Source organism: Bison bison, unplaced genomic scaffold, assembly GCF_000754665.1.
Source record: "Bison bison bison isolate TAMUID 2011002044 unplaced genomic scaffold, Bison_UMD1.0 scf7180017864144, whole genome shotgun sequence".
In the NCBI taxonomy this organism is placed as follows: domain Eukaryota; kingdom Metazoa; phylum Chordata; class Mammalia; order Artiodactyla; family Bovidae; genus Bison; species Bison bison.
In genome coordinates this window covers 1,139,238-1,151,548 of record NW_011494716.1, presented here as the reverse complement: position 1 = coordinate 1,151,548, position 12,311 = coordinate 1,139,238, and the positions used below count along the sequence as shown (strand labels likewise).

At 50.0% G+C, this 12,311-nt stretch overlaps 1 protein-coding gene across 1 annotated transcript in view; it reads left to right on the top strand.

Annotated features, from left to right (window-relative positions):
- Positions 1-847: 847 nt before the first annotated feature.
- Positions 848-12,311, top strand: part of NLRC3 (NLR family, CARD domain containing 3) — a 29,558-nt gene continuing 18,094 nt past the window's right edge. Inside the window, 5 exon segments of the mRNA XM_010840386.1 lie at positions 848-1,552; positions 11,009-11,101; positions 11,845-11,906; positions 12,166-12,255; positions 12,257-12,311. The exon segment at positions 12,257-12,311 is cut by the window's right edge and continues 21 nt beyond it. Of these exon segments, the coding sequence (XP_010838688.1) occupies positions 12,190-12,255; positions 12,257-12,311 (121 nt within the window). The 5' untranslated portion in view covers positions 848-1,552; positions 11,009-11,101; positions 11,845-11,906; positions 12,166-12,189.

Genomic DNA, 12,311 nt, shown 5'->3' with positions numbered 1-12,311 from the left:
GGGAAGTCGCGGGGCAGTGCCTACTTGAGGTGATCCCAAGATCCCCACAGAGGATGCTGTTTCCGCCCGTGCTCAGGATCCTTAGTGGTGGAGGGAGGAGCAGAGCAGCCTCCCGGCCTCTGCCGCATGACTGCGGTTCCCAGGCCCCTGCGGTTCCCACATCCTGTGGGCGCCTGCTCTCAGACGCCTGGGCTGCACCGCCCGCCAGACGAGGCTGCAGCCGCCAGTCTGCACTCTGCCTGCCTGCACCCCAGGGGCTCCTCGAGGGCAGCCTCTGTGTGTTCCCCCAGCACCCAGCCCGCACGTAAGAGGGAGGGAGAGACGGGAAACTGGCCAGGAGGGTGACCCTGTACGAAGCACTTCCGATCTGCCGCCCTGGTTCCCCTCTCCCCTCCATCACCCACGCAGCTCTTGACAATGCATGCCCCCTCCCACCTCCCCTCACACACAACCTGCTGCAGGCATCTGAGCCTACCACCCTCCTGCTCTGCAACCATCGCTGGCTCCCACCTGCTCGCAGAGGGAAGCTGAGGCCCCCCTCCTGTCACTCTGCCCCCACGTCATCACCTGCTTCTGTCGGTGGCTTCCCATGGAGTGGTTTGCTCCCTGTCTGTCACCAGAGGATGTCCTATATTTCTCCTCCTTTGTAACTTTTCTCACGTTCACGCTGGGCTGTGTCCTTCCCCATCGAGGCAGCACGTGTGCTGAGGTCCACCTCCAGGGGCCTGAGTGAACCACCACAGCCTGGTGTTTCAGGCACAGCTGACCTGCCTCGGGGACAGGAAGACACTGCGGGGCACGGCTGAGGCAAAGGTGCCTGCTGGGTGCTAGAGAGAAGGAAAGTGGATGAGGCTGGGGGAGGAGGGGTGACCGTGCAGCCCGAGGCAGGACACAGCTCCAGCCCTGGCCAGTCGGCTGCCTGCCGTGCGGCCTTGGGCAAATCACTGAACGCCCCACACGCGCCTGGTTCCCTACCCCCACCACCATCCCCCAAAGGCAAAGGTCTGCTGATGTGAGCCTGTCTCCTCTGTAGCCTTGGCTGGACCACTTTCCCCTGAGCATCAGGTCCGCAGGGGCACTTGGTCCTCGGAAGAAGCCTTGGCAGCAACCCCTGCCTCTGGCTTTCGGGGTGATGACGAAGCCAGAGAGCTGGCCAGAGGCAGCCACAGCTCACTCATTTGTCTGTGAAGCTTGTTGGCTTTTGAAATGAGACAGGAAGGAGGGTTGAGGTGGAGCCCGGCACAGGAAGAGGTGAGGAGCCCCGGCTGCAGTGACAGCTGGTGGGCTCAGGGGAGTGCAGGAGCTGGCGGGCCGCATCCCCGCTGCCCTGCACAGTCAGCAGCCCCCGATCCATCTGGACAGGGATCACTCCCACCCTGGACAGATTCTGTCGGCTGAGGGGCCCGGCTGACTGGCCGCAGAGATTTCCAGGACGTCCTGCCCTCCACCCAGCTGCCTCTGTCCACTGGAGCAAGGCGGAGCCCAGAAGTGCCAGGATGGAGCAACCCCAGTCCCCCAGTCTCGGCCTCCCTGGGGAAATGAGGCCCGGGAGGTAAGTCGAGTGCAGGATGGGGGAGGAAGAGGAGACAGCTGACAGGAAGGACCGTGACTCTTAAGGCCTGAGCTGCCCTGCGGAGGGCTGGCTGGGGCAGCCCCGTGAAGGTGTCCCTGCGGGTGCCGGGAGCTGCTGGGCAGGACGAGATCACAGTGTGGATAAACAAACACATGCCCAGGGGCAGCCCACCATGGGCGAAGGGGACAAAGCCCAGCTCCCCAGGTACCAACGACAGGACGCCGGGAGGAGCAGGAAGTAGCCGGAAAGCGCTGCAGATAGGCAGAGGTGATGCTGAGCAGGGCAGCCTGTGGTTAAGCTTGAAATCAGCGGACCTTGGCCCCATCCGGGCAGCCCTCTTCCTCCCTTAAGATGGAGGGGACAACACCAGACCTGCCCAGTGTCCTGAGGACCCAGGAAGGTGGTGCAGGGGGGTGGGATTGGTTACCCAGAGCCTGCTTCCTAAATGTCGCCTTCATGTTGGGTGAGCAGCCTGCAGGGGCCTCACCCAGCTGCGCCCACGGATGGAGACGAGGCTTATCATTCTGAGAGGGACAGACTCCTTCTCAGAAGAGGCACCATGGAGCAGGTCCAGAGTGGCTGTTGGCCTGGGGTCCTCTCCCATGGCCAGTCTCCTGGGCCCGAGGCTTCCTCCCTGTCCTCTCAGTGTAGACCCCTACTTCCCCAAGCCCTGGGGCTCACCTTTAGTCACTGCAGGCCATCCTGCAGAGAACACCCCTCAGCAGCCACTGCTGCTGGCCCCGGGAGGTCCTGGGAGTGGGGTGGTTCCTGGGCCACCTGCTCGGCTCCCCTCCTCTGTTGTTACTGGCCCAAGGGTGGAGGCCAGGTTGTGGGGGGCTCTTATCCGAGAAAGGGTGCCAGATGACAGAACAGTCTATTAATTGTGAATCTCAGATTAAACAATGAGGTGGTTTTTTCTTTTAAAGTTTAAGTATGTCCCAAGTATTACACAACATATACTAAAAGAATTATCTGGGGACTTCCCTGGAGGTCCAGTGGTTAAGACTCTGTGTTCCCAATACAGGGGCACAGGTTTGATCCCTGGTCAGGGAACTAAGATCCTGCATGCTGCACGGTGCAGCCAAACCACCCCCCCCAAAAATTGAAAAGAATTACTTGTTTACCTGAAATTAAAATTTCACTAGGTGTCCTGTGTCTTAATTTGATAAATCTGGCAACCGTAGGCAAGGCTTAGTGGGGCAAGAAGGATGGGTGTCTGATGAGGGAGTATCTGCTCTGGTGCCGGTGGCTAATGGGACCCAGAGTTGGGGAGCTCACCTCCCCACTTTCCCAGGCACATGCGGCTGGCCTCTTCCTCCCCGCTCACTCCTGCCTGCTGCCTTCTTCGTCACTTGCCTAACCACTCTCTGGCCCAGGGGTTCTCCATTCTGGCTGCTCATTAGAATCATCCAAGCAGCCTTACCACACGTCCACGTAGGGGCCCTACACTAAACCAGTGAAGTCTCTGTGTGGCCGGACTAAGCAGTGGCTTTTCTAAAACAGTGCTGCAGAGAATGGCCATGTAATCCAGCCACCCCACTTCTGCGTGGACACACGGAAGAGCTGAAAGCAGGACCTTGAACTGCTAATCTGCCCTCCCTTGTTCACAGCAGCATCGCTCACAAGAGCCAAAAACTGGAAACAACCAGTGTCTGCCTATGGGTGGAGGCCTGAACCAAATGTGGTCCATCCATAAAATGGAATATGATACAGCCTTAAAAAGGAAAGACATTCTAACACACATTACAACATGGATGAGCCTGGAAAACATTATGCTCAGTGAAAGGGGCCAAATATACTGCGTGATCCCACTTACATGAGGAACCCAGAGTCATCAGATATACAGGAACAGAAGGTAGCCTGGTGGTGACCAGGGACTGGGGAAAGAGGGATGGGAGCCAGAGTCTCCATTGGAAAGATGAAAAAGTTCTAGAGGTGGATGATAGTGATGTTTCACAACACTGTAAATGTACCCAATGCCACTGAATAGAATGCTTAAAAATGGTTAAAATAGTAAATTTTATGTTATATACATTTTGGTGGTGGTGGTTTAGTCATTAAGTCATGTCTGACTCTTTGGGACCCCAGGCTTCTCTGTACATGGGATTTCCCAGGAAAGGATATCGGAGTGGGTTGCCATTTCCTTCTCCAGGGGATCTTCCTGACGCAGGAATCGAACCAGGGTCTCCTGCACTGTAGACGGTCTCCTGCATTGCAAACAGATTCCTTACCACTGAGCCACCAGGGTACACTTTACCACAATAAAAATTTTAAATTAAAAAAATATACAGTGCTCCAGACAATGTTCTAGAGGCAGTAAGCCTGGCCCTTCTTCCACATGGTCCTGCGTGCTCCTGGCCACCACCCAGTCCCCCCCAAGGCCGTCAGTTACCCGGTGAGCGCACCTGGACATCCAGTGCAGGGGGCTGTGTCCAACCTGGGCCACACCCTGACATCACACCGCGAGCAGGACGCAGGCCTGGGTGTCCCAGCTCGTGTAAGAAGAGGTGGCAGGAGCAATTCTTTGTTTTGGTTTGCGTACATTTGAACTTTTAGACAGCTGCTAGCATAGCCGTCTCTAAATTGAGGTATAACTTAGCCAGTAAAGTGCGCTTGGGGCTTCCCACCTGGCGCTAGTGGTAAAGAACCCACCTGCCGATGCAGGAGATATAAAAGACACTGGCTCGATCCCTGCGTCGGGGAAGAACCCCTGCAGGAGGGCATGGCAACCCACTCCAGTATTCTTGCCTGGAGAATCCCACGGACAGCGGGGCCTTGCAGGCTACAGCCCATAAGGTCACACAGAGTTCACGACTGACGCAACTTAAGCATGCACGCACAAAGTGAGCTCAGTGGAGTTTTACATATGTGTACACCTGTGTGTACTCTGCCCAAATTAATAGGTAGAGGTGTCCAGCAACTTTGACGGCTCCCTCACACCCCTGTCCAGTCAGAACCGCCTCCAAGGGTGACCACATGTTCACTTCTATCTTTTCAGATCAGTCTGGCCTGATTTTAAACCCCCTGCAAATGGAATCACAGAGGGTGTCTCTTTTGCATCAGATTTCTTTCTCTCACAATGTCTGTGAGAGTCAGCCATGTTGTTGAGGATATCAGTAGCTTATTCTTCTTCTTTATTATGTAGGATTTCATTATATGAACGTTCAAAAAAATCTCATCCTTTTGTTGGTGGACATTGGTTGTTTCCATTTTGGGGGGACTTTATGGACGAAGCTGCTATAAATGTTCTGATCTGTGGTTTGGTGGACATAAGCACTCATTTCTCTTGGGTTTATACCTCAGGGGGAAATTACTGGGTCACAGAAATATGCTTATTTAACCTTATTACTAACAAATATTTTTCCAGAGTGATCTTAAGTTGCATTTCTCTAATGACTTCTGATATTCTCTTCTGTGACATTCTTCAAGTTTTCGGCTCATTTTATCGTTGGATTTTGTTTCTTACTGATTAATTAATGTGTTTGGGATGTCGTGTCCAAGTCAGAGGTTTGCTTTCTCGCCCTTTTAATTATGTCTTCTAACAAACAGATATTCCTGATTTTATTTCATTCAGAGATTCCTGAATCCCAAAACACTGCTCTTTTCTTTCATGCTTAGTGCATCTTATGATCTGTTTAATCTTTACCTAGGCCAAGTTCATAAAGATGTTCTCCCGTGTTTTTTCTAAGGCTTGACTATGTCAGCATTCACACTTAGATCTCTGATCCAGCTTAAATTAATGTTTTGTGTATGGTGTGAGGTAGGGGTCATGGTTCCTTTTTCCCACATGAACATCCCATTAGCCAACACAGTTTAATGCAAAGACCACCCTTTCCCCACTGAACGGCAGTGGAGCCCCATTATAAACCCAGTGATCATATATGACCAAGTGATCGTATATATGTGGGTCGGTTTCTAGACCCTCTATTCTACTGCACGGTCTATTTGTCTGCCCTTGTACCAATATCTATAGCTCTACACTAGGTTTTGTGCTTTTTTTTAAGAGAAGTTTCTTAAAAAATTATTTGACTGTACTGGGTCTTTGTTGCTGTGCACAGGCTTTCTCTAGTTGCAACGAATGGGGGCTACTCTCCAGTTGCAGTGACTGGGCTTCTCACTGCTGGCTTCTCCTGGCTTGAGGGCTCAGTACTTGTGGTACATGGGTTTATCTCCCAGTGGTATGTGGGATCTTACCAGACCAGAGATGGAACCCATTTCCCCTGCATTGGCAGGTGGATTCTTAGCTACTGGATCACCAGGGAAGTCCCTACATGAAGTCTTGATACTGTGTACTGTGAGTCCTCAGGCTTTGTTCTTCTTCGAAATGATTTTGTCTATTTCAAGGTTTTCTGTTTATGTTTTACAATCAGTTTGCCTCTCTTCCCCCTCTCCAAAAAGCCTGCTGGGATTCTGATGGAGATGTCAATCTATTAATCTATTTGGGAAAGACAGACATCTTAATAATATTAAGTCTTTCAATCTGTGAACATAGCAAATCCCTAATTTTAGGTCTTCTTACTTGTTTTATAGTTTTCAGTGTAGAGGTCATGAAAATTTTTTGCTAGATTTATTCTTATATATTGGATATTTTTATGGCATTTTGAATTTTTACTTTTGATTTGAGTGTTACTTAGTAAGTAGAAATATAACTGATCCCTTTCATGTATTGATCTTGTGTCCCGAAACCTGAAGTTCATATATTTGTTCTAACAATTCTATTGTAGATTCCTTTGGATTTTCAATATATATAATCATGTCAACTATGAATAGTGATCACATACATTTATCTTTTCCTTTTCTAATCTTGATGTCTTTTCTTTCTTTCATTTGCCCTATTGCACTAGCACCTACTTTATTTAAAAAAAAAAAGCAACCATCAACTAGGATAGGTTACCCCTGAGGAGTGGAAGTCAGGTTTATATTTTACTTACTTTTATGTTACTTATGTGATTTTAGTGTTTGCCTTTTATAATTCTATAAATGATATTTTTAAATGAGGGGAGAGCAGTACATATCAGTTAGCAAAATCTTTCACTTTTATGCATTGGAGAAGGAAATGGCAACCCACTCCAGTGTTCTTGCCTGGAGAATCCCAGGGGTGGGGAAGTCTGATGGGCTGCCGTCTCTGGGGTCGCACAGAGTCGGGACACGACTGAAGCGACTTAGCAGCAGCAGCAGCAGAAGCAAGCAGTTGAAATTCACAAAATAAGAAGCACTTCCTTAATCCCTCTGTCATATATTTCCAGCTATCCTCTAGCCAGACAAAAATGATATCTTATTTTTTTTTAAGTATCTTATCATAATTCTCCTTTGCACACTGATTTTTTTCCCACATAGAAATACACTGTAAAACATACAGGAAGTTCAACAAACTCCAAGTCAGATTAATTCAGAGACCCACATCAAGACACATAATAATCAAACTTTCAAAAAAGAATCTTGAAATCAGCAAGAGAGAAGCAAATCATCACATACAAGGGATCCTCAATAAGATTATCAGCAGACTTCTCACCAGAAACTTTGGAGACCAGAAAAGAGTAAGCTGACATGTTCAAAGTGCTCAAAGAGAGGAACTATCAACCAAGAGTCCTAAAACCAGCAAAACTGTCCTTCAAACCTTAAGGAGAAATTTTGTGTTTCATGTGACGTACAATTCAAAAAAATGTTTTTTCATGGGCTGGCCAAATTCATTGACTTGAAATGTTATTTCTGTCACATTACCAAATCCCTTCCTATGTAAATAATATAAATATATACTTGTTCCTGGATCCTATATTATGTTTTATTGACTTATGATTCTATTTTTGTGCTATCCCACCCTGCTATATACATAGCTTAATAATAATGGAAGATTATATTCAAGAATGCAAGTTCTGTTGGAGAGAAAGTGGGAAGGGATAGTTAAGGAGTTTGAGATGACATGTACGCACCACCATATTCACAATGGATAACCAACAAGGACCTACTATACAGCACAGGGAACTCTGCTCAGTGTTATGTGCCAGCCTGGATGGGAGCGGGGTTTGGGGGAGAATGGATACATGTATATGGACGGCTGAGTCCCTTTGCTTTTCAGGTGAAACTTCCGCAACATTGTTAATCGGCTATACCCCGATATAAAGTGAAAAGTTTACAGTCTGGAAAAAAAAATCATGGAAATCTAAATAAAAAAAGAATGCAAGTTCTTGCCACAACAAAGACCCGAAGCAACCAAAAAAAAAAAAAAGACTGCAAGTTTGGTTTGAAGTTAGGAAATCCACAAGTGCAGCTCACAGTTTAAAGGCAAGATAAGTCACGGCACTCCCTCCCGTGACTTCACACACACTGAGATACGTCCACACTCCTGAGGACCAGGGCTCGAGCCCCTCTGACCTTGCCTCCTAACCCCATGGTGAGCCCACTCGCTCGCCGACTGTGCTCTGGCAACCGGCAGGGAAGTCCACTCGGGTCTTGTCCTGCCTGCTAGTCTCCTGGTTCTCTGCATGACTCTCTCCCAACTTTCAGATCTCTGCTCACGTGTAGCTCTTTCACAGAGGCATTCCCTGGCCACCGGGATCCCCTCTGCCCTCCCCCGGGACCCTGACCCTCTCCATCATGCGCACGGTTTATTTTATTCAGGCACTAACTGCCATTTTCTTCTTGTGCCATTATCCTCCACCCCCACCACACTCAAAAGGTAAGGACTTGGTCCAATTGTTCACCGTTACATCGACAGTGCCTTCAGCACACATCAGGCCCCCAGTGAACATCTGGTGGCTGGATGAATGACTGGAAGGATAACGCTGCTGCTGCTGCTGCTAAGTTGCTTCAGTCATGTCCAACTCTGTGTGACCCCATAGATGGCAGCCCACCAGGCTCCTCTGTCCCTGGGATTCTCCAGGCAAGAACACTGGAGTAGGTTGCCATTTCCTTCTCCAAAGCATGAAAGTGAAAAGTGAAAGTGAAGTCGCTCAGTCGTGTCCGACTCTTAGCGACCCCATGGGCTGCAGCCTACCAGGCTCCTCCATCCATGGGATTTTCCAGGCAAGAGTACTGGAGTGGGGTGCCATTGCCTTCTCCAGGAAGGATAATAAATCGTGCAATTAGATCAATGCCGCTAAAAAGTCATTTGCTCATTTAGCAGACAAGCCTAAAAGTTTTATAAAATGTGGAAACATACCTTACGAGGCAGGTAGATTATACAGCACAAATCTTATTGTCAGTAAAAACATGGTTTTTAGTCCAATTCAACTGCTTCCTGGTCATGCATCTCTGGGCAAAATCATTGAACCTCTCTGAACCTCTATGTTCTCCTCTATAAAATGGGAGAAACAATGGTAATGAGAATTGTTACAGAACATAAGGAAATGATGTGAGTCCAGTGCTTAACAGAAGGTCAGGAACACAGTAAACCTTCAACAAGTATTATACAGTGTTAACCTGAATGGCAAGAAGAAATGAGGAATTGAAGGAATCTTTTCCCAAGAGGAGAACTAATTAGAAACTGGTCATAGGGACTTCCTTGGCAGTCCAGCAGTTAAGATTCCACTGCACGGGTTCCATCCCTAGTCGGGGCACTAAGATCGCGCACGCGACTCGGTGTGGCCAAGAAGTTTAAAAATAAATAAAAACTTTTAGTTAAAAAGAAATAAAAGAAACCAGTCAAAAACATCAGGTCTAACAGTTTGGGCTAGAACTCCTCCTGGGAGAGTCAGGATTCGGACAAGGATGCTGTCCTTCAACACTGCTGGCAGCAACAGTGAGGTGTGGCCATGCAAAGAAAGTGTTCAAAATCACAGTTAGGTTTTTAGAGAAGAGATGAAATTATTGTATTGCAGTCATTCAAAAGCCTGAAGAGAGGGTTTTGTTTTTTTTTTTCTGGTTTATAATTCATTATTTTTGGCTGTGCTGGGTCTTTGTTGCTGCCTGGGCTTTTCTCCAGTTGCAGCGAGAAAGGCGGCTCTCCAGTTGTGGCTTCTCACTGCGGTGGCTTCTCTTGTTGCAGAGCAAGGGCTCTTAGGGCTCACAGGCTTTAGTAGTTACAGCACAAGCGTCCAGTAGTTGTAACTCACAAAAAGGTCAGGAGGCAAGGTCTGAGAGGCTCTGGAGCACAGCTCAACAGCTATGGGCACACGGGCTTAGTGGCTCCTCGGCATGTGGGATCCTCCCAGGTCACGGATGGAACCCATGTTTCTGCATTGGCAGGCAGATTCTTTACCCCTGAGCCACCAGGGAAGCCCCTCAAAAGCCTAAAGAGAAATGATGAAAACTCCTGGGAATACTTAACACCTGGATGGGATAACGAGATTAAAATACACAACAAGTAATTGTCTTCTTTGACACCAACAAAATTCATAACAACAACAAGAATTATTTAAAAATACTTAGACACAAAGAAGAAACTGGCAAGATCTAGATAAGAAAAACTATAGTTTAGCAAAGGATCTAAAGGAAAACCTCAATAATAGCTCCATTAATCCATGCACGTTAATACAGCTTAAACCAGTATCCTAGCCAGTTTCTTTTCCCCTTGGTATTAACATTTAGAAAAATGAAATAAAAGAGCCAGAAGGGACCTGGAGAAGTAGAGGGAGCGTGGCCTTGCTGCTAAGTCGCTTCAGTCGTGTCCAACTCTGTGTGACCCCATAGACAGCAGCCCACCAGGCTCCTCTGTCCCTGGGATTCTCCAGGCAAGAACACTGGAGTGGGTTGCCATTTCCTTCTCCAATGCATGAAAGTGAAAAGTGAAAGTGAAGTCTCTCAGTCGTGTCCAACTCTTAGCGACCCCATGGACTGCAGCCTACCAGGCTCCTCTGTCCATGGGATTTTCCAGGCAAGAGTACTGGAGTGGGGTGCCATTGCCTTGCCCTGGCCTATTTCTGAAGTCCCAAAGTAGTTCAGCCCAGTTGGACACTATCTACCTCAAGTTGGCTGCACTAACTCTTCAGTGTCACCATGAACTGAATGCTTGGAAAATACTGTTTTACTTATTGCCAAGATTCTTTTGCGCTTCCCAAGTGGCTCAGTGGTAGAGAATCCACCTGCCAATGCAGGAGACTTGGATTTGATCTGTGGGCTGGGAAGATCCCCCGGAGGAGGAAGTGGCAACCCACTCCAGTATTCTTGCCTGGAGAATCCCATGGACCGAGGAGCCTGGCAGGCTCCAGTCCGATGGGTCACAAAGAGTTGGATGTGACTGAACACACACAAACTTCTTTTAGTATTTTCCAGGTAGAAAGATCCATCCCAAGTTAAAATGCCCGGGAAGCCCAATCAAATCCAAAGTAGAGGAGTGTGTTGGATCCTGGGGGCTATAGCCAGTGGATCTCTCTTAAATGAACCCTATCAGGACCCAGAGAGCTCCAGGGCTGGAGGGTGTGGGTCAACCACTGCCTCTGCCACCCAAGGCAGCAGGTGTAGCCTCTGCCCAGCCTCACGTCCTTTTTTCTCTCCTAGACCCATGGACAAAGGATGGCTGACCCCTGCCCGCTGAGTGCCTGGGGCCCTGCTGGAGGGGCTGCCGAGGGCTGGACACCCTGCCCGCTGCAGGTGAGGAGGGGGTCCTCCAGTGCCCGCCTTGGTTGAGGGAGGGACACGCGGGGGGGGGCCAGCTTTAGCCGTGGGACCCACTCCAGTCCCCAGGGAGGAAAGGGAACGTGGGTGGGCAGGGCTTTGCCTCTCAGTGCCCGCATCACTGTCCCCGGCAGAAAACACGCTGCCTGCGGTTCAGGAGGAGCCTGTGCTTCCCGGAGACACAGGACACGAAAGGAGCTGAGTGGCTGCTCTGAGAACCAGTTCTCCCCTCCCTTTCGTCTCCTCCTTTATTCTTTTCTTTTTAAATTAGCAGACTTTAGTTTTTAGAGCAGTTTTTGGTTCATAAAAGAATGGAGTGGGAAAGACCGAGATTTCCCCCTCCCCGCCTACACACACCCTGCCCCGCCAGAGGGGCATGTTGGTTACAATCGGTCACCCACACCGACACGTCACGGTCACCCAGAGTCCAGAACCGGCATCAGCATCAGCCCTGGTGCTGTTCCTTCTATGGCTTTGGACAAACATACACACCGTTGCAGTATCACAGAGTCGCTTCCGTGCCTCGGCAATCCTCTGCGCTCCACCAGTTCATCCTCCCCAGAGCCCTGCCGGCCACTGTCCGCTCACTATCTCCGTGGCTCTGCCGTTTCCAGAAGGCCATGGGGCTGGAACTGTACTGCACGCAGCCTCTCTCCGTGGGCCTCTTCCACCCTTCCCTTCTCGCCGGTGGACCTGTTCCTAATTAGCCCCGTTTCCAGGTTACAAATGAGGACACCACGGCACAGAGAGCTCAGGCGGCCCGTCCAGTGTCGCACAGACGGTAAGTGGCAAAGCTCAGATTCCAGCCCGGGGCTCCCTGCCCCTGGCGATGCTCCTGGCAGCAGGGCCCACTGTGGCCACCCAGGAACAAACCACGCCCCCCCCAAACCCATCCTGGAGGCCAGACCGAGGGCCAGCCGCCCGCCATCCGGGGAGGGAGAGAGTGGGCCTTCATCCCACCTGGGCCCTGAGGCTCGGTCACCTGTCCCAGGCCACTGGGCGGGACGACAGAGGCAGCAGGCCCAGGCCTCTCTCCACAGCCCCTGGCCGCAGTCCTCGACTCCATGAGGAAGCAGGAATTGCGCCCGGGTGGGGAGACTGGCCAGGGCCACACCGCCAGCTCCCCAGCCCGAGCAGGTGAAAGCCCTGGTGGACCTGCTGGCCGGGAAAGGCGGTCAGGGCTCCC